Here is a 26,645-nt window from a genome sequence, read left to right on the forward strand (position 1 = left end):
TTGTCTTCAATATGTTTCACTAATGCACTTAAAGCACATTGAAGTCTATTCACATGCGCTATATCAACTTTTGCAGCGAAACATAATTGATCCTCCATTTTAAATTTGCTCAAGGATAACACATATCTTGCATATACTTCATCCAATTCCAGACAATTCCGTGATCCTCTCGTGATTTCCACCGCAATGTTTGGTGCTCTTGTATTATTATCATCAACTCCACTATCAACTTCTAATAGGGTAAACATTCCACTCATCATCAACACAAATATATACCCAAAAGAGTAAAGTCAAACTGTTCTTCTCACTCCTTTGAATTATATTCACATGCTAATAAAACTATAGCAAAAATCCTTTCCTCATATTCTCTGCAAACCTCCGCCGCTAATATGTAAGCAAGCCTCTGATTGGCTGAGAAAGCGGATGTAACCGACTCGCTGATTGGCTGAGAAGGAAACACGTAATCTAACTGTTTCCTAATTCCTGGAAACATCCATAAAAGTGAGAAAAATCCTGTTTTTCCATTTTCACTGACAAAAACCATAAAACATCCATAAATTGCTGTACTCGTCGCTGTTTTTTCATTCTCACTGACAACGAACCATAAAACAGACATAAATTGATGTTGAAATCCATGAAAAACAACAAATAAATTGACCAACACTCATAACCGTCCAAAAAAACATCCATCAAAGTGAGAAAAATCCTGTTTTTCCATTCTCACTGACAAAAACCATAAAACATCCATAAATTGCTGTACTCGTCGCTTTTTTTTAATTATCACAGACAAAAACCATAAAAAAGACATAAATTGCTGTACTCGTCGCTGTTTTTTCATTCTTACTGACAAAAACCATAAAACAGACATAAATTGATGTTGACATCCATGAAAAACATCAAATAAATTGACCAACACTCATAACCGTCCAAGAGACATCCATAAAAGTGAGAAAAATCATGTTTTTTCAAGTGAGAAAAATCATGTTTTTTTCATTCTCAGTGAGAAAACCATAAACCACGTGGTTCGTACGGGAGTCAATAAGGCCTTTCTACTTATATGCTATTCCCACCTTTTTCATGCCGTTTCAATTTTCTGTTTCTGTAATAGAAATGTGAGCTTAAAATTGAGTAAAAATAGATGTGATCTATAGGTGTTGGTTGTTTTTATCAATAGGTAAGACTGTGGAACATTGCCTTTTTTTCTTCTTTTAGACAGAAAAGCCATTTCATTAAGTTAATCTTAGTTGAATCATATAGGTTCAGCAATGTGTGGCATATATCCATTGTTGCCACTGGAAATTTTGCAGACAAAAGCTACTAAAGCCTCACAATGAGATTTTGCTAATACTGTTAATAAGCTAGCGCTAAAATGAACCGATGAGAATTTTCCATAAAATTTGTCAGCCAGTCTAAAAACCCTACAAAAAGTCTGATTAGCTCGCATTAGAACTAGCTAAATCTGGGTATTAGTAGTATGGGTTCTAAGGCCCTAGGGCAGAGATTTTTTAAAATCAAACCACTGAGGACTGAGGGGACTCCTCAGCATGGTTAAGAAGAGTGTATACCAAGCCTAGAAGTAAATTAGAATAAAATTGAAGAAAATTTGGAAGTGATTGATTTACAAAAGGGTGTTTTTTTTTATTTAAGATTAGATATTTTGTTTTTTTCTTGCTTTATAATTACTACTTCCACCAAGATCTGAAATTAATTTTTGAGAGGAATTTTTTTTTCTCTTTTCGTGAACTAAGAAAACAATAAATTTCAATATTTAAGAAAAAATCTTGAAAAAAAACAATAAATGCAAACTGGAAAGTTCGGATTGAACTGCCTTGCTTTTCAAAATATTTTTTACTCTTTTTGTATATTTTTTCGCTATTTTGTAAGATTAAGACCTTAGTAATTTAAAAAATGAACATCTTTGCTTTTTCTTGTACAATATATTTCCTTTTTCACAGTTATTCTTTATGTTTGAATTTATTCACTTTTTTCGGTTATTTACGCATGTGTTTAGTTTAAATTCATTTAGTTTAGATTTGAATAATTAAGTAAAAATCTGTATTCAGGAAAATCATTTTGTGCCTTTAACTTCGTTTAATAAATTTTAGTAAACAACACGAATGGCGCATGTCTTCTGGGCCAAGATTTATACCAGTCAGAAACAAGTATACCAAAACCTGATCCATGTCATTACTGTGTCTGTGTTGAAGGAAAAGTAGACTGCTTTTGGAAGCAATGTCCTCCACCGCCAGATGGTTGTGCCAGCTTTGATGTAAAAGATGTATGTAATCCCTCCCTCTATATTTGCTGTAAGTGAGTTTTATTATTTGGTATGAACATAGTCTTTTGAAAAGGGTTTACCTTAACAGCTCGAATAATTAAAGTATGTCTTGTAGGTTTTTCATCCAAGAGAGAGCAAGGATTCTTAGGACCAAAAACGGTAAAAAAAAAAAGAAGAAAACTTCATTACCTTACTAGCTCTTTTATAATATTTCATATAAAACACTCTTAGAAAGCAATGCTCTTGAAGAACAAGTTTAATAGTGCTCATGCTTAAATATATAAGTCTTGTAAAGCGGCCTAAAAATTAAAACAAAGTAAGTGATCGCTTCTTGGATGTTGTTGTCTTTAAAATTGGATAAAACTCATATAAGAAGCCAAATAAAATGAATTGGAAAAGAAATTAAAATATTCCTCTGCACTATAGCGTCTAACAGCCACTATAATGGTAAAGTCTTCATCTTCAGCACTTCAAACGATTTAAATGACTTCTAATTTGATTATATCTAATAAATAATTGATCGACTAATCCAGGTTAAATTGTTTTTTCCGATACCTGATACGATACCAGAAACTCGTCAGTATCGGATCAGTGGATAAAAACGAGTTTTTTTTAACGTAACAGTAGAAAGATACGCTACTGTCACAGAAATATAGGGGGTGGAGTAAAACTTTTTTTTCAAAATACAGTGGATGGGGGCAATTTTGCTGTTTTTTGAATGTTTTCAATGAAAATGGTATTACCAAACAAGTTATTTTTCAAAATCTGAGGGGTGGGGCAAATGGCATTCTTCCTTTTCAATTGACGCCACTGGAAAGGTAAGGTGAGATAGTGATTTTTCAATGGGTGGGAGTAGACATGTACGAAGAATGAAGCCTACTATCAAGTGCCTTCATATCAAATCAAAGGATTCTTAAGATTTTTTCAACATTTTCTTATATTTTTAATATAATTGGTCTTCTTTTAACATTTTGTCAGTTCTATCACCTCCCCGAAACTTCATACCTATTGTCAAAAATAAAATTTTGCGAACGTTTTTGGACGTCCGCGTATTGCTCATTAAGATTTTGGAAAACCTGGGCCTAGAAATCATATTATGAGACTTCTATCCCCTTTCCCGTCACAACCATATCACTACCAGCCCCCCCCCAGTAGCTGTTGTGCAACTCTGTAGTATTACACATAAATGAATGAATCCTAAAAAAAATTTAGCTATCAACAATGCTATTTTCTCTGATGTAAATACCTTCTGAGAATACCTGGCTATACATGACGCAGGACAAAAAAACGAGGAACGAAAAAAATATTAAGACAAAATAAAACTGAGGATACAGTAGCTTTCAGCCAGTAAATAAAACCACAAAAACTAGATGGTTGTGTATATTTTTTTTTCAAATTTCATGCAAAAGTTACATCAGAAGGACAATGAAACTTAATCGAGCCGAAAGCTCCGTCTACACACAGCTAAAATAAAATTGTTAATAAATAACCATTATTAATTTATAAGTGAAGGAATATTCTATAAAAAAAAAGTATATTTGTTCTTTAAAGAGATGTATTTTGTCGGCCACAGTGTGAGACAAGCCGGGCACAGTTTTCTGCTCGACACGTCTTGCCAAAATCTTGGAGTCATTTACCAATAGTGGTCGTGCTTGAGCATGACCGAAGTTTTTTATCTATTTTTTTTATCTGTTTAATCTATTTATTTTTGTTTTAGTAGTGCCATTTATGATATATAAATTCGTATTGATGTTGTATTGTTAGCCCATCGGCGGGGTATATTGTTTTGTTTTTGATTATTTGTATAGAAATATATGTTGGAAGCTGGAGTTAGCCTAACGAACTGGAAGGTTCATTGACACTTATTTATGTAAATTTATTTGTAAATAAAATAATGCTTTTGGAAAAAAAAGAAAATTAATTTTTCTGCTTCCACGTGAACACTTGCTTTTGCTTCCACAAATAACTGTCCTTAACGGAAGGTTTTGTGAAGTCCTGTTTATATAATTTTATTTACTGCAACGAGAATTAACTAAGAATCCGAATAGATTTAATATGTTACCTAATTTCCCCTATTTCTAATATCATTTTCAACCTTTCTATTAATCTTCTTACTTAATTTGCGACAGAGGTTGAAAATTAAAAAGAAGAAAATCAGCGCAAAAAAGAAACAATATGAGCATAATGCTTTTTGATTTTCAATATTTCAATTATCAATATATCAAAATTTTGATAACTATATTGGAATTGTTTCCATTTCTTTTGTCAACTTTTGCAATCATTCGCACATATGTTTCGTGGTTTAATTCAGGCCCTATTTTCCCAGTTTTTTCCCCGTTCCAGAATCGTCGTTAGAGAAAAATAATAAATTGCATTTGTTTTTTTGCCAGTTTTTTCATCTACATCGTTCGGTCAATGTTCTTAGTTTGGTCAGGCCAAATATGGAAAACTTAAAAGTGGTGTTTGCATACGATCTGCGTGTGACGCATTAGAACCAAATTCTCAAAAATCAATGACCCGAAAAGGCTTTAAAACGTTTCCTCTTGGACATTGTGCATTTCCCGTTGCATGGCAAGAATCAATTTCCTATATATTATTTTGCATTTATTTGGTAGGCCAACTCAGAAATTGATTTGTTGAATCCTGGAATCGTCCTGCTCAATATGAAAAAAAAAAATTGAAAACATGCTTGAACTGTTAAAAATGTATTTACTTTGTATCGTAGCGATGAGCCATGCTCATTCTAAAAATTTTATGCTTTAAAGAAGCTGAGGCTCTCCCTCTCCCTCTCTCTCTTTCCGCTGATCCCTATTTTTCTCTCCTTCTCATTTTGCGATCTCTCTCTCTCTCTCTCTCTCTCTCTCTCTCTCTCTCTTCTCTCTCTTTCTCTCTCTTTAGCTCTCTCTCTGCTATCTGAGACTGAGAGCATTTAGTTATCCGTGTGAAGTAACGAGGATTAGGCATTTATAGCAAATTGTTGTGATTGTTAATAACATTTGCAGACCTTTTGAATAGTAGCCTACTATGATTCTGTCTTTGCAAAATAAATAATAGGTCTTCTCATGTATTATATATTATGTTAAAACTATAAAAACCGATAAATATTCTTTACAGCCCTTTCTGACTCACAGGGCACAGACAATTGACCAAGTCTCAGTTGTTCTGTCGTCCAACCTAGGGCCCCGTATAGCCAAGCAGCGTTGCCATTATTCGAGATAAACTATGCAAGTTTTCCAACTAAAATTGTATCACAAGAGATTAATCTGTATAATTAAAGATTAATAAATTAATTAGTTTGCGCCTGGACTCAGGTTAGAATTTGCCGCTCGCGTCGCTTTGCAACGCTAGCCAGCAATTATTTATTGATTTAACTTAGAACTAAGAAAGAGTCTTACGGTAAAAGTAGGAAAAATAAACTCAAGGCAACAGTGACTCCCAAGATTTATCATAGAATAGCTTCAGGATTTTCGTAATAATTGCTTACTCACTTATTTGGCAGATTTGTAAAAAAAAAAAAAAAAAAAAAAAAAAAAATAGATTGGCTCATTTGGGCATAATAGGGCACAAATGAAGAAAAAGTTCAGCTTCCCCCACTCCTCCCAAAATGTTGAGATTTTTGTAATTGCCTCTCCAAAAACTACTTTTTCCCGCATAATTACCCACATTGTATAAAGTTGTGTCTCACTCCTAAATGCATCCCCCCTCTATGCTAAAACCTTGTGCACGTGCACTGTGGTGATTACAGAAATTTTCATTTATACTAAAATAAGTTCAAAGCTTGATTAAGGTATTTCATGAGAAATCAACTCAGCAATCGATTAAAATCTATTCAATTATGTAAGCCAAGGGGCCAATGGGATGAGATGGGATAATTCCCCCGTAGAATTTGAAAAAAAATATTTTTCGATGAAAAATAACTTTGTTTGGTATTTAAAAAACATAATCACATCCTCCATAGATTTTGAGAAACGCCTTTTTGCTCTATCTTCATAAAAAAAAATCAAAGAAATCCTTGTTCGTAACCCCTATATTTTTGTGAATTGCCACCTCTAAGCTCTGTAAAGGAAAAAAAAACTTACTTTACAAAAAAAAGAAAAAAAAAGAGTGTGAAATTAACATGTGTTGGCTACTATTTCTATCTATTTAAAAAGGAGTGATGTAACCAAATGTATCAGAAAATGTGTATTCAACTAAAAAAATTCCAAGTTTACCATATTGAACAAGGACTTTTAATTGTACCAAAAATGGTACAAGTGTACCACGTTGGCAAGGCTGTGGCCAAACAGAGACGAATCCACTACGGTACCACAGGATATTTTACAATTATAGTCGTGTAATTTTTTATTACACGGTATATTGGTAGTTAGCAATTATAATTTCAAACTTGTAAACTAATTATCTTGGTCTGTTAAAACTGTTTTCAAGGGTTATTTTATTTTAGCTTGAAAGGAGAAAAGAGGTTCTAATTAGTTGAAGAATAGATAAAACAATATGGACAACTTGTAAAAGTGGAAACTGTTGTAAAGATTGAAAAAAAAAATCACCGACGCCGCCTAGCGTTTGACGTTTCTTGGCATTTTTTATAGTGTTGTGATGAGACAAAATTAGTGTAGTAATATATGTAGGATCTTGGTTTCTAAGAAAAAGCACAAAAAACACCAAGAAAAAAAACACCTGAAAGAAACACCAAATATTAAATGGCATCGGTTATTGTTTTCGACACTAGCGCCAGTTTCCAGTCTTATAGGTACCCATCACTAGTCTCTATAAGTTACCCATTTCCAGTCTCCAGTTTCCAGTCTCTATAAGTTTTCTTATAAATATCAATGAAGAAAAACATTTTTGTTGCTTATGGTATAAAAACAAAAAATTGGTTTACAGCCACAAAAGCAAGACAACAACAAGAACAGTTTTTGTTAAAAGTATTTATTTTTCAGCTATACCAGAAATCTTACGGTCTCCTCCAAAATCGTACGAGCAAGTATCGCAAGCAGTAAAGCGGAAAAGGAGTATCAGTCAAGAAATCCAAATTCAAGAGCCATTTCCAATAGACTTGAAACTCCTATTTCCTCCAGTGGATAGGAGGCGTAGATTTCGCCGTGCCAAAAACCATCCAAAAAACAGCTGTAAAATTGCAGGCATTATGTATCAAGTTGGTGAAACTGTTGGAGTTGCAAGTGACTTGTGTTTAGAATGCAGATGTGCTGCTCAAAAGCTATTTTGTTCTCCAAAGTGCTGCTTCAAGCCAGCGCCGTTGTTTGTAAACAATAGACCTACCTATAGGTCACTTGACGGAACATCCAGTAATAAGCATCCATTGCAGTTCTTGCTCAGAGAATATCTCTTTTAGAATATCATATTCTTTGAAGTTCGTTCAAGTGAACTAATTAAAAATATGTGCCATGCAGCAGTTTTTCAAAAAACGCGCTAAAAAAATTGTAGCTGATTCAAGATACCGGTGTTTAAGTGCTGTCGAGCTTTTATATCATAATCCTGTTTAGGTATATTATTCGTATTTGTGAATTAAGCGAACCTTTATGAGGCTTTAGAACTTTAAAGCTTCATCACTTTTATAATATATTCTATTCCACTGTCTTAAAAGTAGTAAAAGAAGCAAACAATAGACATAAAACCATACATGCAAGTGAAGAATCATGAAAGCTATTCAAACTAAAAGTTTATTCTTGTTGACTAGCCAAGGCTAATAAATCTTTTCAGCTCAGCTTAAAATTCTATGACGGAGAAATTTGTTCAATTGATCTTCTATTATTGAGTTGAGCTGATCTTGCAGGAACAATCTGTTCATTTAAAGGGTTGGAGAGAATCAATGCTTTCTTACAAGGCTTTAAGAGCATAAGCATGTGAATGATAAAAGCTTGTTATATTAAGAAAGCTCCATTCCATTTCATTCTTCACTGTCTACGCTTTGTTAGAAAATAACGTTAACCTTAGTTATTTAAAAAGGAATAATTCATTCCCTATCCAACTAAGTTGAGGAATGGTAAGAGCATTCTTTTTTTATCAAGCTTTTATCGTTATTTAACTTGGTTGAACTGGGGAGGAATCATTCCTCAATTAAACAAGCAGAGTTTAGCTATTCCTCTTTAGTTGACTAAACATAATTCCTGAATAAAGCATAGAAAGTGAGTAATGAATGGAAATGAGTTTTTTTTTATAAAAAAGGTCTTATGCTTACTTTTTCACAGGGAAGGGAGCGTTCTCTTGGAAGATTCTTTTAAATTTGTAAAACAATGACACTAAAAGGAAAAAAAAATGTTCGACCAACCCACCAAACAGGATCAAACAGTTCGTGGTAACGAACTGTAAGTACGGATGGACCCGGCTCAATAGTAACCAAAACTCTAAAAACCGGAATTTTGATACCAATAGATGCATCAATAGAATCAGATTTTTATGCTGATTTCAAATATATAAGTTTCATTCAGTTTAAATTTACCCATCAAAAGTTAAGCGCCTGAGAATACTTGCCTTTTTTTGAAAAAAGGGGGAAACAACCCCTAAGAGTCATAGAACTTTAATGAAAATCGCACCATCAGATTCAGCGTAACAGAGAACCCTACCATAGAAGTTTGTATTTTTTGCCAGAAGAAAGATCACGGATGCGTGTTTATTTTTTTTTTTTTTTTTTTTTATTTCCCCAGGGGTGATCGTATTGATCCAGTAGTCCTAGAATATCGTTAGAGAGCTCATTTGAACGGAAGTTAAAAGTCCTAATGCCCTTTTTAAGTAACCCAAAAAACTGGAGGGCAACTTGGCCCCCTCCCACGCTCATTTTTTTCCCAAGTCACCCAATCAAAATTTTGAGATAGCCATTTTGTTCAGAATAGTCTAAAATCTAATAAATATGTCTTTGAGGATGACTTAATCACCCACAGTTCCAGGGGGAAGGGCTGCAAGTTATGAACTTTGCCCATTGTTTACAGATAGTATTGGATGACGGGAAATATACAGACGTTTCAAAAGAGATTTTTTTCTGGTTGGGGGGGGTCTAAGGAGGGGGTTACGGGGGAGGATGTTTCCAAGGAGGGTGTTTCCTTGGGGGAAGGGACATTTCTATAAAGGGGGCACCGGATTTCCCGGCATTATTTAAAAAACGATCAGAAATTAAATATAAAAAAACAAGTTTTTTTTTCAACTGAAAGTAAGGAACAACATTAAATCTTAAAAAGAATAGAAATTATTACGTACATGAGGGGGATCACCTCCTAGTCAACACCTCGCCCTTTACGCTAAAGTTTGATTAGTACTTTCAAAAGAACAAACTATTCTAATTGACCGGCCTCTGTGATTCAGAGGTTTATGATTCGAACAAAATTCGAACTTCAGCGTAAGAGCGAAGTATTGATTAAGAACACACTAATATACGTAATAAAAACATACAAATATAGAAGTTGTTTACGTAATTGAATTCTTGAATTACTACGGAACAAAAGTTCGAGAAAGTAATACAATTAATATGCAAGTTGTTTTCTAATTGTGCATGATCGATGAACCAAAATAAAGTATACACTAACTAAACAACGTTCAGAAATTAAATAAAAAAAACAAGTTTTTTACAGAAAGTAAGGAGCGACATTAAAACTTAAAACAAACAGGAATTATTCCGTATATGAAGGCTGTCCTCTCCTCAACCCCTCGCTCTTTACGCTAAAGTTTTTTATTCTTTTAAAAAATAGAGTTGTGAGAAAGAGTAACTTTAGCGTAAAGAGCTCCTGAGAGCTCCCGGGACGCTCCTGATTGCATTTATAGTTATATATATTACTTTAATTCACTAATCAATTTTATTGTATTTATTCATTTGATTCTAAAATAGCCCTTCAGTTTTTGGTCCTTTTGACATTAATAATGCGACTCATTGCCAGGCAAAACTTCCAATAGCCCGCAGCTCAGTCAATGACGGTGAAGACACTATAGTCAAGTTCCACAAGCAATGTAGCTTGCGTGTAAACACGCTTAACATTATTCTAAATTGCATTTATAGTTATATATATTACTTTATTTCACTAATCAATTTTATTGTATTTTTTCATTTGATTCTGAAATAGCCCTTCAGTTTTTGATCCTTTGACATTAGTAATGTGGCTCATTGCCAGGCAAAATTTCCAATAGCCCGCAACCCAGTCGATGACGGTGAAGACACCATAGTGAAGTTCCACAAGCAATGTAGCTTGCGTGTAAACACACTTAACATTAGCCTAAATTGGATTTATTTATTTGATTCTGAAATAGCCCTTCAGTTTTGATTCTTTGACATTAATAATGTGGCTCATTGCCAGGCAAAACTTCCAATAGTCCGCAACCCAGTCAATGACGGTGAAGACACCATAGTGAAGTTCCATAAGTAATGTAGCTTGCGTGTAAACACACTTAACATTATCCTAAATTGCATTTATAATTATATATATTACTTTATTTCACTAATCAATTTTATTGTATTTATTCATTTTATTCTGAAATAGCCCTTCAGTTTTGATCCGTTGACATTAATAATGTGGCTCATTGCCAGGCAAAACTTTCAATAGCCCGCAATCGAGACAGTCATTGGACGCGCGGCATCAGTCTTGAATCATTGTAGCATTCAAATAAAAATGATTAACATCAGGTTATGATAGTGTTGAAACAATGAGGTTTTTGAAATTACCTGATCTCTACTATTCTTTTTTTATTCAATAGATTTTAAAAAAAGATACAACGCAAAATTTTGACTTCCGAAAAAATAGCAAGGATTTCCTTTTCCAGAAATAGACTGTAGCCTAATCTCGTTTGGCGTTTCTTTTAGAAATAACGTCCCAAAAGATCCGAACCGTCATTTTCACTCTTTTTGCATCAGCAAAATTTGAACACTATTAGCTAAAAAAGAGAGAAGGAAGGTAAAACATTAGTTTGGATATCTCTCTGATATCTTGCCAAAAATACAAAATGATCAATAGGATTGGAACCTGATTAAAAATAGCTACTGCCGTTCTATAGCACAGACTTCCAGCTATTTTCCAGGTTCGCATCCCCTTGAATCTTATACCCCCATCTCGCAGTCCATTTAGAACCAGGCACAAGATTGTTGCTGAAATCTCTCCCCCCCCCCCCGAAATGTTTGTCTGACTCGTAAAAACGTAACAAAAATGGACATAAACAAATTCTGTATGCGTTATTTGAGTTTTTTTGTGTAAAACCCCTCCCCCCAATTTTGTTTTTTAGTAAAACCTCCTCCAAAAAAAAAACATTGGCACGGCCTTGTCTCAAACCCGCGAAATATTTTCCTTATTCAAGACTCCACTACTGTTGGAAACCACTGCATCAGAGTAATAAATTTAAGTGTTAATGAATGTCGGTAGATAATATTTTCAGGTATGCACGGCTTGGATAGTCTCAACCCCTTTTTTTTTACTTGTAAAATATATTTTGAATATATATTAATAATTTATATACTAATCACCGTTAAATTTGAACTACTCTGGCAGCTCTAATCCCACAGAATGTCTTTAATACGGGGTTAAATGTGTGTAGATAAATTGTTTGGTGTTCCAGTTAATAGTGCTTTTTTTCCAAGTTTCATTCCTTTTCTGCAGAATTTCAATTAAAAAGATTCAATACTTCCCGAGAAAAGCTGCATAATTTAATATTCTGAAGGGATAAAAATATTAAATAAAATAATAATATGGCACTGGACTTTACAGTTCCTACCAGCGGTGCTGATCTCCGTTTCATGGCACTTCAGACAGGAAGTGCAATTGGGGCTAGGCGCCAGCTATCCTGTACTTTGGTACATCCTTCCTGTTTACCTTCCGTAAATTTCTCCAGGCACACATTTAGAGCTGGGTCTTACACATTTAGAGGACGGCCGAAGCCAGATTTTTTTTTTTTTTTTTTTTTTTTTTTTTGTACAACAGGGTCTGCAAATTCGAAGTATGCTAGAGGAAAACTGATAATTCAACATTTTTCATTTTCACAGAAAGAATGTTCACGTCACATTTAGGGACCTAAAGAACTTATTAATAATTATGTTTCTTTATGTATGTTCAAGAAAAGCAATAAACTATTATTTGTAATTCAACGTGTAGTTTAAGAAGTTTCATCATAATAAAACAGTGAAACATCAGCCATTAATAAACTCTTAAAATTCGTTTTCCAATTTGAAAACGATTTCTCATCTTTATTTATACACTTTCTTTTTAGCTTTTTCTGATGAAATTTTTGCCAGCTGTTGGCAATTTTCTATATTTTTTCTTCGTCTCAGAGTACCATACTTAGGATTCGCTTCAGTCTGAAAGAAAATTTGTTTATAATCATGCTTCTTGGTTTAACTATTTGGCAAATCTTGCTTTAATAACTTCTTATAAACACCTTAATAATGTAGTGAAAGCTTTGGGAGTTCATTTCAAGTTATTTGAAGGTCTTATGAAGGTCCTTCGCATAAAAAAATCAAATTTTTAAACACACGTTTAAGCACACTTCTTTAATAAATGTAGAGTCAGGGCATGGCTTAAAGATGTATTATTTTTTTGCAGTACATTGATAAGGGCCAGAACCAAGAGGGAGGGTTATCTAGCCACCTGCTCTGTCAGTCCTTTTTTATTGAAGCTTTAACCAAATTTATTCAATTCAAGAAAATGTAGGTATTTCCAAAATTTAGGGCAGGGGACATAACGGGCAATTACCCCCTGACCTCTAATTGAGGTACTTGGTATTGGATGAATGCAGTTATTTTAGCTATTTTTACTGCGATATATCAAAGACTGTTCTGTGACCTTTTCTGTAAAACTTGCATTTATAACTCCCTCTCTAAATCAAAAGAAGTTGTATCGATTAGTCCAATGTGTTTTCCTACAGTATATTAGAAGTTTTTGTTGAAATTCTCATTATTCCAGAACATGACGTACGTATTCTCTAGTGGACAAAGACAGAGGTTATCTCTCCTAGCAGCAAAGCAGTTGCTATTCAACTGATGTTGTTATTATTCATTATTTATAATTCAACATGTAGTTTAAGAAGTTTCATCATAATAAAACAGTCAAACAGTCGCTTTACTGATTCTCCTTGACCGAATCAAATTTTAGCATTACAAAATTTGTGAAAAATATATTCTAAAAATATATTTTAGCATATTTCAAAGACTGTTCAGTGACCTTTTCTGTAGAACTTGCATTTATAACTCCCCCTCTAAATCAAAAGAAGTTGTATCGATTAGTCCAATGTGTTTTCCTACATTATATTAGAAGTTTTTGTTGAAATTTTCATTATTCCAGAACATGACGTACGTATTCTCTAGCGGACGAAGACAGAGGTTATCTCTCCTAGCAGCAAAGCAGTTGCTATTCAACTGATGTTGTTATTATTCATTATTTATAATTCAAAATGTAGTTTAAGAAGTTTCATCATAATAAAACAGTCAAACAGTCGCTTTACTGTTTCTCCTTGACCGAATCAAATTTTAGCATTAAAAAATTTGTCAAAAATATATTCTAAAAATATATTTTAGCATATTTAAAAGACTGTTCAGTGACCTTTTCTGTAAAACTTGCATTTATAAATACCCCTCTAAATCAAAAGAAGTTGTATCGATTAGTCCAATGTGTTTTCCTACAGTACATTAAAAGTTTTTGGTGAAATTCTCATTATTCCAGAACATGACGTACGTATTCTCTAGTGGACAAAGACAGAGGTTATCTCTCCTAGCAGCGAAGCAGTTGCTATTCAACTGATGTTGTTATTATTCATTATTTATAATTCAACATGTAGTTTAAGAAGTTTCATCATAATAAAACAGTCAAACAGTCGCTTTACTGTTTCTCCTTGACCGAATCAAATTTTAGCATTACAAAATTTGTGAAAAATATATTCTAAAAATATATTTTAGCATATTTCAAAGACTGTTCAGTGACCTTTTCTGTAGAACTTGCATTTATAACTCCCCCTCTAAATCAAAAGAAGTTGTATCGATTAGTCCAATGTGTTTTCCTACAGTACATTAGAACTTTTTGTTGAAATTCTCATTATTCCAGAACATGACGTACGTATTCTCTAGTGGACAAAGACAGAGGTTATCTCTCCTAGCAGCAAAGCAGTTGCTATTCAACTGATGTTGTTATTATTCATTATTTATAATTCAACATGTAGTTTAAGAGGTTTCATCATAATAAAACAGTCAAACAGTCGCTTTACTGTTTCTCCTTGACCGAATCAAATTTTAGCATTACAAAATTTGTGAAAAATATATTCTAAAAATATATTTTAGCATATTTAAAAGACTGTTCAGTGACCTTTTCTGTAGAACTTGCATTTATAACTCCCCCTCTAAATCAAAAGAAGTTGTATCGATTAGTCCAATGTGTTTTCCTACAGTACATTAGAAGTTTTTGTTGAAATTCTCATTATTCCAGAACATGACGTACGTATTCTCTAGTGGACAAAGACAGAGGTTATCTCTCCTAGCAGCAAAGCAGTTGCTATTCAACTGATGTTGTTATTATTCATTATTTATAATTCAACATGTAGTTTAAGAGGTTTCATCATAATAAAACAGTCAAACAGTCGCTTTACTGTTTCCCCTTGACCGAATCAAATTTTAGCATTACAAAATTTGTGAAAAATATATTCTAATAATATATTTTAGCATATTTCAAAGACTGTTCAGTGACCATTTCTGTAAAACTTGCATTTATAACTCCCCCTCTAAATCAAAAGAAGTTATATCGATTAGTCCAATGTGTTTTCCTACAGTACATTAAAAGTTATTGTTGAAATTCTCATTATTCCAGAACATGACGTACGTATTCTCTAGTGGACAAAGACAGAGGTTATCTCTCCTAGCGGCAAAGCAGTTGCTATTCAACTGATGTTGTTATTATTCATTATTTATTATTCAACATGTAGTTTAAGAAGTTTCATCATAATAAAACAGTCAAACAGTCGCTTTACTGTTTCTCCTTGACCGAATCAAATTTTAGCATTGCAAAATTTGTGAAAAATATATTCTAAAAATATATTTTAGCATATTTCAAAGACTGTTCAGTGACCTTTTCTGTAGAACTTGCATTTATAACTCCCCCTCTAAATCAAAAGAAGTTGTATCGATTAGTCCAATGTGTTTTCCTACAGTATATTAGAAGTTTTTGTTGAAATTCTCATTATTCCAGAACATGACGTACGTATTCTCTAGTGGACAAAGACAGAGGTTATCTCTCCTAGCAGCAAAGCAGTTGCTATTCAACTTATGTTGTTATTATTCATTATTTATAATTCAACATGTAGTTTAAGAGGTTTCATCATAATAAAACAGTCAAACAGTCGCTTTACTGTTTCCCCGTGACCGAATCAAATTTTAGCATTGCAAAATTTGTGAAAAATATATTATAAAAATATATTTTAGCATATTTCAAAGACTGTTCAGTGACCTTTTCTGTAGAACTTGCATTTATAACTCCCCCTCTAAATCAAAAGAAGTTGTATCGATTAGTCCAATGTGTTTTCCTACAGTATATTAGAAGTTTTTGTTGAAATTCTCATTATTTCAGAACATGACGTACGTATTCTCTAGCGGAAAAAGACAGAGGTTATCTCTCCTAGCAGCAAAGCAGTTGCTATTCAACTGATGTTGTTATTATTCATTATTTATAATTCAACATGTAGTTTAAGAAGTTTCATCATAATAAAACAGTCAAACAGTCGCTTTACTGTTTCTCCTTGACCGAATCAAATTTTAGCATTACAAAATTTGTGAAAAATATATTCTAAAAATATATTTTATCATATTTAAAAGACTGTTCAGTGACCTTTTCTGTAAAACTTGCATTTATAACTCCCCCTCTAAATCAAAAGAAGTTGTATCGATTAGTCCAATGTGTTTTCCTACAGTATATTAGAAGTTTTTGTTGAAATTTTCATTATTCCAGAACATGACGTACGTATTCTCTAGCGGACAAAGACAGAGGTTATCTCTCCTAGCAGCAAAGCAGTTGCTATTCAACTGATGTTGTTATTATTCATTATTTATAATTCAACATGTAGTTTAAGAGGTTTCATCATAATAAAACAGTCAAACAGTCGCTTTACTGTTTCCCCTTGACCGAATCAAATTTTAGCATTGAAAAATTTGTGAAAAATATATTCTAAAAATATATTTTAGCATATTTCAAAGACTGTTCAGTGACCTTTTCTGTAGAACTTGCATTTATAACTCCCCCTCTAAATCAAAAGAAGTTGTATCGATTAGTCCAATGTGTTTTCCTACAGTACGTTAAAAGTTTTTGGTGAAATTCTCATTATTCCAGAACATGACGTACGTATTCTCTAGTGGACAAAGACAGAGGTTATCTCTCCTAGCAGCAAAGCAGTTGCTATTCAACTGATGTTGTTATTATTCATTATTTATAATTCAACATGTAGTTTAAGAGGTTTCATCATAATAAAACAGTCAAACAGTCGCTTTACTGTTTCTCCTTGACCGAATCAAATTTTAGCATTACAAAATTTGTGAAAAATATATTATAAAAATATATTTTAGCATATTTAAAAGACTGTTAAGTTACCTTTTCTGTAGAACTTGCATTTATAACTCCCCCTCTAAATCAAAAGAAGTTGTATCGATTAGTCCAATGTGTTTTCCTACAGTACATTAGAAGTTTTTGTTGAAATTCTCATTATTCCAGAACATGACGTACGTATTCTCTAGCGGAAAAAGACAGAGGTTATCTCTCCTAGCAGCAAAGCAGTTGCTATTCAACTGATGTTGTTATTATTCATTATTTATAATTCAACATGTAGTTTAAGAAGTTTCATCATAATAAAACAGTCAAACAGTCGCTTTACTGTTTCTCCTTGACCGAATCAAATTTTAGCATTGCAAAATTTGTGAAAAATATATTCTAAAAATATATTTTAGCATATTTCAAAGACTGTTCAGTGACCTCTTCTGTAAAACTTGCATTTATAACTCCCTCTCTAAATCAAAAGAAGTTGTATCGATTAGTCCAATGTGTTTTCCTACAGTATATTAGAAGTTTTTGTTGAAATTCTCATTATTCCAGAACATGACGTACGTATTCTCTAGTGGACAAAGACAGAGGTTATCTCTCCTAGCAGCCAAAGCAGTTGCTATTCAACTGATGTTGTTATTATTCATTATTTGTAATTCAACATGTAGTTTAAGAAGTTTCATCATAATAAAACAGTCAAACAGTCACTTTACTGTTTCTCCTTGACCGAATCAAATTTTAGCATTGCAAAATTTGTGAAAAATATAAGCCGAAGTGTATTTTTAAGCTATCTGAAAACTTATTTTAGGAAATTATTTTGTAATGGTCACCGAACACTAATTTGTAAAACAGTAAATGTAGCGTGGGTTAACCTTAAGCCTTTTAGTTAACCCTAAGCCTTCAATAGCACGTTTTTCTTTAAGAGATGACGAAGAAAAGTTACTACTTAACAAAAATGCTACTCGTTTAATTCCGAAACATCACAAAATATATATTAAATACTTCACACAAATCAAACAAACATAAAATGAAGTCTGTAGTCCTGCTTTCGCGCCCCTTCGGTAGTGGAGGTTCAGCGCCCGGCGTGCATGGCACGTATCTAATTTTGTACACTTACTTTAATCTGTCAGACTTAAACAAAACTAGCGGTATCGTAATTTTTGCCGCATCGACGTTATTCAGAGGCAACGCTATAGCGTTGGTGGTCTTAGAACTTCATATGGTGCTCCTATAAACTTCGGAGGGGGCTCATTCGATTGGAAATCGAAAGTTCTATTGCCCTTTTTGAAAGTCAAAAGTGACCAGAGGGCAACTAGCCCCTCCCATGTCGTCTTTCCCCTAAATGCATCAGAACAAAATTTTGATATAGCCGTTTTCTCGAAATAGTTCATAGGTTAAATAGCTATGCATCCGGGGTTGAAAAAACAAAACAAAAAAAAACACACACAGCCCGGGGGCAAGAGTTGCAAGTTGCCCATTGTTAACATATAAGGTTTTTATGGATGGGATGGACGTATAAACTTCAGAGGAAGCCCATTCAATTTGAAACCGAAAGCTCTAGTTCCCTTTTTAAGATTCAAAAGTGATCGAAAGGCACCCAGCCCCTCCCCACGTCTTTTCCCGCAAATGCTTCCCATTAAAATTTCGAGATAGCCATTTTGTCCAAAATGGTCCAAAGGTTAAATAACTATGCTTCCAGGTTTGACACCCCCCCTCCCAGTGCAAGGGCTGTATGTTCTGCTAGTTGCTCATTGTAAGCATATATGGTTTTTACTTCTATATTATGAGCTCTTTGACTTTGTAACGCGTTGGTTAAGCAGTATTTCTTCGTGTATTCCTTACCATTTCTGGTGATTCCTGAACTTAGCAACCTAGTCTAAGTAAGCAAAAATGGTCAAATAATTTCTCTTAGTAAACAATTAATTACTCTTTGACACCAAATTTGGCTAGCGGGTAACGACAGAGGCTTCCTATCCAAGCAATCAAAACAATGACAATTTAATGTATCCTTCAGCAGCATCATCTCCAAACACAGGCATTTGTTTACTTGCTCTATTACATTCCAGGAATTTCTTTGTTCGGTTCATTATGGGCATCTTCAAGTACCTATTTGCTGTAACGTTTGTAGACCAAGTACTAAGGAATCTTTGTGCAGTAAGCTGTACGAACAATATTGGTCAATCCCACTTTCAAGGGCGATAACGAGAAAAGGTTGAGGTGGCTAGGACACATTCTGCAGATGATAGACTGCCCTAGATCATCCTTGTCGGACAACCGTCTAAGGCCAAACGACAAGCAGGTCGCCAAAGAATGGGGGAGGGAGGATGTCTTAAGGAAAGATTTAAGGGAAATGGGAACTGCTTGGGAGGGAGGCTTACTGAGATGGAGGAGGAGCGTGTGCAGCTGTGTTGGCCTCAGGTACCTTGGTACTCCAGTGAGTTGTTAGCAGTAATAAGGAATCTATCTGAGTAATGAATCGAATAATCAACAATTAGGAATGTAAGCACTAAGACCGTATCCAGAAAATATAACAAAACAACTGTTGGAGAGCCATAGTCAAAGACTCAGGGAATTACAGCCTCCATGGCAGAGACCTGTACAAAAGTTTTGGAAAACAGGAGGTTTTGGTGCAGAAGCCACCTCCCCCTCCGCTAGTTGTTGTATGTTTGATAGTTTGTATTATTCTTTAATGTTTAAGGAAGCGATTCTGAATTTCACATAATTGGTAGCTAGTGACAAGGCTTCCACGTGGTTGAACTTGAGATATATTTTTCACATTATTTATTGAGTAAGGACAGCCGGAGCGTAATCTTAATGTTACAGAACACATCAGCTTAAAAATTATGATAAGGATAAAGATCAAAATCAAATATTCAAGTTCAGACAAAGAGAAGTATAAGGTTGCTGGCTTAAAGATCAGTTGTTCTGATACTTCACTATTTGAATGTGTTAGGTTATGCCTTGACATTTCACTTTTTTCTTTGATCTCGTAAAATATAAAAATGAATGTGATTCCAGACTTTCTCGCTCATGTTATCTTCTACTAACAAATACTCCTGAGTTTTAGGGCATTAACATCCAGTTTTAAAAAACGCAGAGCTCTAACAATAGCTGCACAAAACGGATTTATCCTAAGAAATTTCACTAGAAACTATTGAACCATAATTTCGACATGCGATAGTTTTGAATCTGATTTTAAATTCGTAATTTTGATGCCTTCATTAGATTACCACTTCCTGTTTTATTTGCAGATCTAGTAGTTTTCTTTCCGTCCCGAGCTTGCGACTGGGAGGGGTTAGATTACTTTTTCACAGAAAAGGTAGTATTTTCTTGGTAGTTGATTTAAATTAGTAAGATGGAAGCCAAAATGAACGTTGACCTAACTTGAATGGAGAGTTGGCGGAAGAACACGCCCGTTTAGAAAAAAAAAATGCTACCATTGTCCAGCTCCTGAGATAATGAACTATTTCAGATTTTTTTCTAATAGAATGATAACAACACAACAATTTCCTAGAGTTCTGTTTCGTTTTCTTTCCGTTCCGTTCCGAGCTTGCGACTGGGAAGGATTAGCTTAATTTTTCACAGAAAAGATAGTATTTCCTTGGAAGATGATTTAAATTAGAAAGATGGACAAAGCCAAAATGAACGTTGACCTAACTTGAGTGGAGAGTTGGCGGAAGGACACGCCCGTTTAGAAAAATAAAAATAAAAAATGCTACGACTGTTCAGCTCCTGAGAAAATGAACTATTTCAATTCTTTTTTCAAATAGAATGATAACAACACAACAACTCCTAGAGCAACTGGTTGCATCTTGTTGCAAGTAACCGTAAACAAAACAAAAACGGGTAAAAAACACTTTATTCTCGAATATCGTCACAAAATCTGTCATCTATGGAATCAAACTGAAAACTAGAAACTCTCTAAACCTATCAAGAGAATAAGAATTTAACGAGCTCAAACACACATCACAAAAGTACCACAACCCAATCTATACAAGTGGATAGCTAGCTGCAGTAGCAACACCACAATGGTTCTTGCGATTGCGAGCAATCTTGATATACCCTTCGTCTCCCCAGTGCTCAGACCATGAGTTTTTAACAAGCCAGTAGTCTTTGCCATTATCAGAACCATAGCCAACCACAAGAACTCCGTGGTCTAGGTCATCAGAGTCACATGATGGCTCATAGTAAACACCTATAAAGAAACAAACAAAGATTAAAAATGAGCGACATTTGGGATTTCAATGAAAATGTTGATGACGGCCAGGCTTGATGACGAGTAAATTTTAAGACCTTTCCCGATATAAATACAACTGCTCACGAAAAGGTAATTGCAAGAGTAAGTCAAATAAATTTGACGATAAAAGGCCAAAATAAGGACCAGGGACTATATCAGTTTCCCTTAAAAACAAAAAAGAGAACTCTGAAAATAAAACGAAACAAAACAAAACCTGCAAAAAGAAAAAGGGCAATAGTACCGAATCGCTGCGAAAAGGTTTGAAGAAGCAGGGAGTGAGAGGGTTTTGAAATGTAATTTTTAGGAAAATAGATTTACAACAATAATTCCGCTGGTGTTATTTTTTTTTTTACAGAGAGGAGAGGAAGAGAGAGAGAGGAAAGAGAGAGAGAGAGAGGGAGAGAAAAGAGATACAGGGAAGAAAGAGAGAAAGGAAGAAATCTCTTTTTTGCACTATCTCGTTAATCTAACGCATGAAACTAGTTGGAAGAGTGAAAAGAAATGGCTTTTGGCTAGGTCGGAAAGATGCTAGGGTAAGTCAATGAAACTTTCAAGAGTGGATACACAGCTCATACTAGGGCATAGGAAGGGGATTATAAGTTTATTTCTTCACTTGTAAAGATGGATAGAATCTGCGAAAAATAGGCACTTGTCTTCACCTAAACCCGTCTTCAATTCGATTTTCTTTTTCAAACATGGCTTAGTCAGCATCTCTTGAAATGTATGTCTTGGGATGACGATTACAAGGAATTGAGCCAAAGTTTTTATATATTTTCCCTGGTTAGGATCTGTGTTCATAGAGCCTTTCATGCAATGCAAATATAGAAATAATGGAGTTGAAGTAGAAAAGTGGAGAAGAGTAGAGAAGAAAGGAGTTGCTAAATATTCCTTACCCGAAGTTTCGTTATCAGAGCCTTAAAGCTTTCCCAGTTGCAAAACTCGGAAATTTTACTCAACCTTCTTTTCTTTTATCTTTATGCTTGACTCCCTGTCATTATCTGCTATGAAAAAAAAAAAAAAAAAAAAAAAAAAAAAAAAAAAAAAAATTCGGTGATTGCCAAGGCATTTAGATATTTCCATTAAACAAATCTATTAGTACGTAAAAATTAACACTTATGTTGTATTGCACTTGTAAATAAATAATAATAACTTTAATAATGAAGATTCTGAGGGAATAGATAACCTTACCTTACTGAACAATTACCCAATTAAAGGAAAAAGAACGAGCTAACGAAAAAAACAAAAAAAAACATACAATAACGATTGAGAGTCTATACAATCTAACTGAAACGTTGAGACTGAGCAACTAATACCTTTAGAATAGAATTGGAAACTTTCATGAGAGGCATCAATGGCAACAGATACAGGTCCAACCGTGGCAACAGCTGCCTTAAGTTTATCTTCCTCTCCAGATGGGATATCGACAAAGCCACGGTCAACTGCACCTCGGTTCCTTGGATTATAACGACAGACATCGTCTTCAGCTTCATAAGGATATGTATTTTCAGTGTCAATTCCCTTGTTGTCCTAAAAAAATATATATATATATATATATATATATATATATATATATATATATATATACAATACATTTAATGACAGGAATGAATTAAATACTCTTAACAAGATCAAGTTTAATTGAATTTATTTGAACTAAATGCTTCAACCAGATCCAGGTGGTAAAAACAATTAAGCCAAGGTGACACGACATAGCCTTATTAAAAAAGTGACGGGCGGCAATGTTCACTGGAGTTCCAGTGGTCGTAGAAAGGTGATAAACAATGTATTTTCCATGACTGAGTAAGAAAGTGGCTACATTTCAAATCTTCCTTCCAGTTCCTTAAATAGTGGGAAAAAATCAAGCTAGAAAACTGAACCCAAAATATCGGATCCCTTGAACTTCATCCAATCTGGCAAAAAAGGCGAAACCCAGGCTCCTTGGGTACGTCCTTGGCACATGCAAACAGTATTTCGGAAGGTGGCAAATATGTATAATTTTTTCACTGGATTAAAGGCTATTTTTTAAGGGTCTGTCCGACCTTCTTGCGTCAAGTAGGTCAGGGACAGATGGACCCTTTTGACCCAAGCACCAAAACAACTTAAGATTAATCTCTGTTTATCTAAGATTTACCTCAATCTCCAAGATTTATCCATATAATTTCCAGTATTTTTCATATAGTTCCCTAATTCTTCTGTTTTTTATTTGAGCCCCCTCCCTGAAATAACTCCTGTGCACGTGTATGTGTTGTATCCATTTCTGTCAGTGCGTTCAGTTCTAACTTCAAGTATATACAAAGCATAACGCGCTGAATTAATTATTTTGCTTAACGACATTTTCATTTATGATCTTAAAGTTATTTATGATCTTAACATAAAAGCACAATTTTAGAAAATTAAGGCTGTAATTTAACGAACAAGATGACATACCCCCTCCCCTCCCGATTCAAAAAGTCTCTAGATTATAAATACAAAAGCATGGAATAACCTTAATGAGCGTCATAAAATGTGGACAAGTCAAATAAAAACGGGCTTCCCATCTTATGATTCATGACCCAGATCTGATCTTGAAAACATTTTTATCTATTGGATGCAGGCATCAAGATTTGCATATTACGTTTAAATTTGCGCCATGAATCAACAAAGATAAACTATTCGTGTTTATTGTTATTTAACAAATTTTGTGTTATGTAATTAAGCAGTATAAACTGGCTGTTCCAGAAACAAACAAATTAAACTGTTAATAGGCTTAGACCTTTGCCATTTTTTAAATATTAAAATTATTCATACAGATCGGCAAACCAAGCAAAATGAAACTAAAGAAGCGTTGAGATATAACTCGTGAAAACCTATTTCCAGGGGCAAATCTACAGTATTTTCATTGGGGGGGGGGGGAGGGGGGGCAAGCGGGGTCCATATCCTAATATTCAAGGAACATAGCTATATAATATTTTTTTCTCCACTTTATTGGAGGGGCAACTGCCCCCCTCGCCCCTCCCAAACGACGCCCATGCCTATTTCATTTTTAAGAAGTGGTAATGGACCGAATATAGTCTTTTTTTTCACAACTATTATGGGAGGACTCACACAACCGTTTCAAGGTTCTAGCCAAAACAGCCTATTGCCTACACTTACCCCCCCCCCCCCCGACAAAAAATAATATAGTCGCGGTGCTACTGGTGCCCCCACCGGAGCGTGATATTTTGAGATAGCGATTACCTATCTCTTTTTTCCGTCTGTAAAAGAGCCTTTTTTGATAGCGTTGTGGTGTCTGCCTTGGTTTTTCCCATCCTGAGAACTCCACCTACGAGCTTAATACCGGCTTGGGTAAGCAACACTCGTCTTTCAAAAGAAAGGGAAGGGTTGCCCAACACTCGCAAGCCATCAGCGACAAGTAGCACTTGATCCTCAGAACCAGCATTAGAAAAAAAATTTTCTCCCACCTCAGATTGCTCCTCAAGGAATATCCTTTTATATAAAGTTTGGGACTCCATTTGTACAGGGGTATTGACCTCCCGGGCACAATTTCGGCAGCCATTGCTGGTTTCAGCATATCCAATCTCAACAACGCATTCCACAAAATATTTTTGAATTCTGACACTTTGAATTCTGAACAATGGAACCCTGAATTCTGAAACACCAAAAATAAATAGCAAGTTTTCTGATTATACGAGCAAATTATAAAAATCCTAACATTTGAACAGTTGCGAGAACAGATGACAGGGACTGCTGTGTGCAGTTCTGACTGCACCATTTTTCTTGATGCTGAAACATCATATTGTACCCACATACGCCTAATCCGCTCAGCTATGCTTAAAAAAAAAAAAAAAAGATTCCAAATCCAATTTGTAACAACAAAAAAACTGCTTTGTAGTCTTGTCGACCAGACGCATATAAAAAAAAACAAGTATCAAAATACACTTGGACGACAGAAACGCCCATATTTCCTTTCAAATATCAAACAGTTCGTGGTAACGAACTGTAAGTAAGGAGCGACCCGGCTCAATAGTAACCGATACTCAATAGTAACCGATATCAATTTTTGTCTTATCCATCAAAAGTTACGCGTCTGAGATAATTTGCCTTATTTTCGAAAAAAGGGGAAAACACCCCTAAACGTCATAAAATTTTAATGAAAATCACATAATCAGATTCAGCGTATCAGAGAACCATACTATAAAAGTTTCAAGCTCCTATCTGCAAAAACTTGGAATTTTGTATTTTTTGCCAGAAGTCTTTTTCGATCAGGGGTGATCGTATCGAAATTGTGGTCCTAGAATATCGCGGGAGAGCTCATTGGAACAGAAATTAAAAGTTCTAGTGCCCTTTTTAAGTGACCAAAAAATGGAGGGCAACCAGGCCCCCTGCCACGCTCATTTTTTCCCAAAGTCACCCGATCGAAATTTTGAAATGCCATGTTGTTCATCATGGTCGAAAAATACAATAACTAAGCCTTTGAGGATGACTTAATCCTCCACAGTCCCCAGGGGAAGGTCTGCAAGTTATGAACTTTGCCCAATGTTTACATATAGTATTGGTTATTGGGGAGTATACAGACGTTTTCAGGGGGGATTCTTTTTCTGGTAGTTGGGGGGGGGCTCGGAGTTACGTAGGAGGATTTTTCCATGGAAGAAGTTTTCATTGGGGTAGCGATATTGTTATCAAGGAGGTGCTGGATTTCACAGCATTATTTAAAAAAACGATCAGAAATGAAATGGTACAAAAAACAATTTTTTGAACTGAAAGTAAGGTGCAACATCAAATTCTAAAACAAACAGAAATTATTAGGTGTATAATTAGGCTCATCGCCTAGTGATTACCTCGGTCTTTACGCTAATGTTATTTTGTACTTTCATCAGAGCTATTTATTCTAATTACCGGCCTTTGTGATTAAGGGGTAATTCTTAAAGAATCGGAACAAAATTTGAACTTTAGCGTAAAGAGCGAGGTATTGACTAGGGGGTGAACCCCCATAATATACGTAATAAAAACATACGAATATAGAAGTTCGTTACGTAAGTTAATTCGTAGGTTACGTCAGAACAAAATTTCGAGAAAGCCATTTAGCCAAAAAAAAGCAAAATTAATATGCAAATTTCGCTTTAATTATTCATGTACGGTTAGCCAAAATCAAAGCTGCATTAATTCAAAAATGTTCAGAAATTAAATAAAAAAACTGTTTTTTTTTAGCTGAAAGTAAAGAGCGACATTAAAACTTAAAAAGAACAGAAATTATTCCGTATATGAAATGGGCTGTACCCTCCTCAACGCCTCGCTCTTTACGCTAAAGTTTGACTCTGTCTCACAACTTTATTTTTTAAACAATAAAAAACTTTAGCGTAAAGACCGAGGCGTTGAGGAGGTGACAGTCCCTTTCATATACGGAATAATTTCTGTTCGTTTAAGTTTTAATGTCGCTCCTTACTTTCAGCAAAAAAAACTTGTTTTTTTTTAAATTTCATTTTCATATTTCAAAAGCAAGAAGATAGGACAATCTAGGGCAGCCAAAGGACGCGAAAATATTTAAAAGAGTAAAATATTAGAGGTTATTTTCATTATTTTCATTCAGTTCCTTGAATATATACTCCTATGTAAATAACATTCTAAAAGCTACCGTGCTTTGGTGACCACAGGCGTTTTT

General features: G+C 34.4%; 2 protein-coding genes across 2 annotated transcripts in view; one reads left to right on the top strand and one right to left on the bottom strand.

Moving 5' to 3' along the window:
- The window catches only part of LOC148955102 (uncharacterized), a 50,901-nt gene extending 41,927 nt beyond the window's left edge, over positions 1-8,974 (top strand). Inside the window, exons 3-4 of the mRNA XM_089108056.1 lie at positions 2,106-2,306; positions 7,216-8,974. Of these exons, the coding sequence (XP_088964182.1) occupies positions 2,106-2,306; positions 7,216-7,628 (614 nt within the window). The 3' untranslated portion in view covers positions 7,629-8,974. The remainder of the gene's footprint in view (positions 1-2,105; positions 2,307-7,215) is intronic.
- An 11,637-nt stretch (positions 8,975-20,611) lies between these two features.
- The window catches only part of LOC148955103 (cathepsin S-like), a 42,477-nt gene continuing 36,443 nt past the window's right edge, over positions 20,612-26,645 (bottom strand). Inside the window, 2 exon segments of the mRNA XM_089106131.1 lie at positions 20,612-20,965; positions 22,321-22,543. Of these exon segments, the coding sequence (XP_088962257.1) occupies positions 20,760-20,965; positions 22,321-22,543 (429 nt within the window). The 3' untranslated portion in view covers positions 20,612-20,759.

The sequence above is a fragment of the Artemia sp. Qi Xiang Cuo genome, chromosome 2, assembly GCF_049724085.1.
Source record: "Artemia sp. Qi Xiang Cuo chromosome 2, ASM4972408v1, whole genome shotgun sequence".
Classification (NCBI taxonomy): Eukaryota; Metazoa; Arthropoda; class Branchiopoda; order Anostraca; family Artemiidae; genus Artemia; species Artemia sp. Qi Xiang Cuo.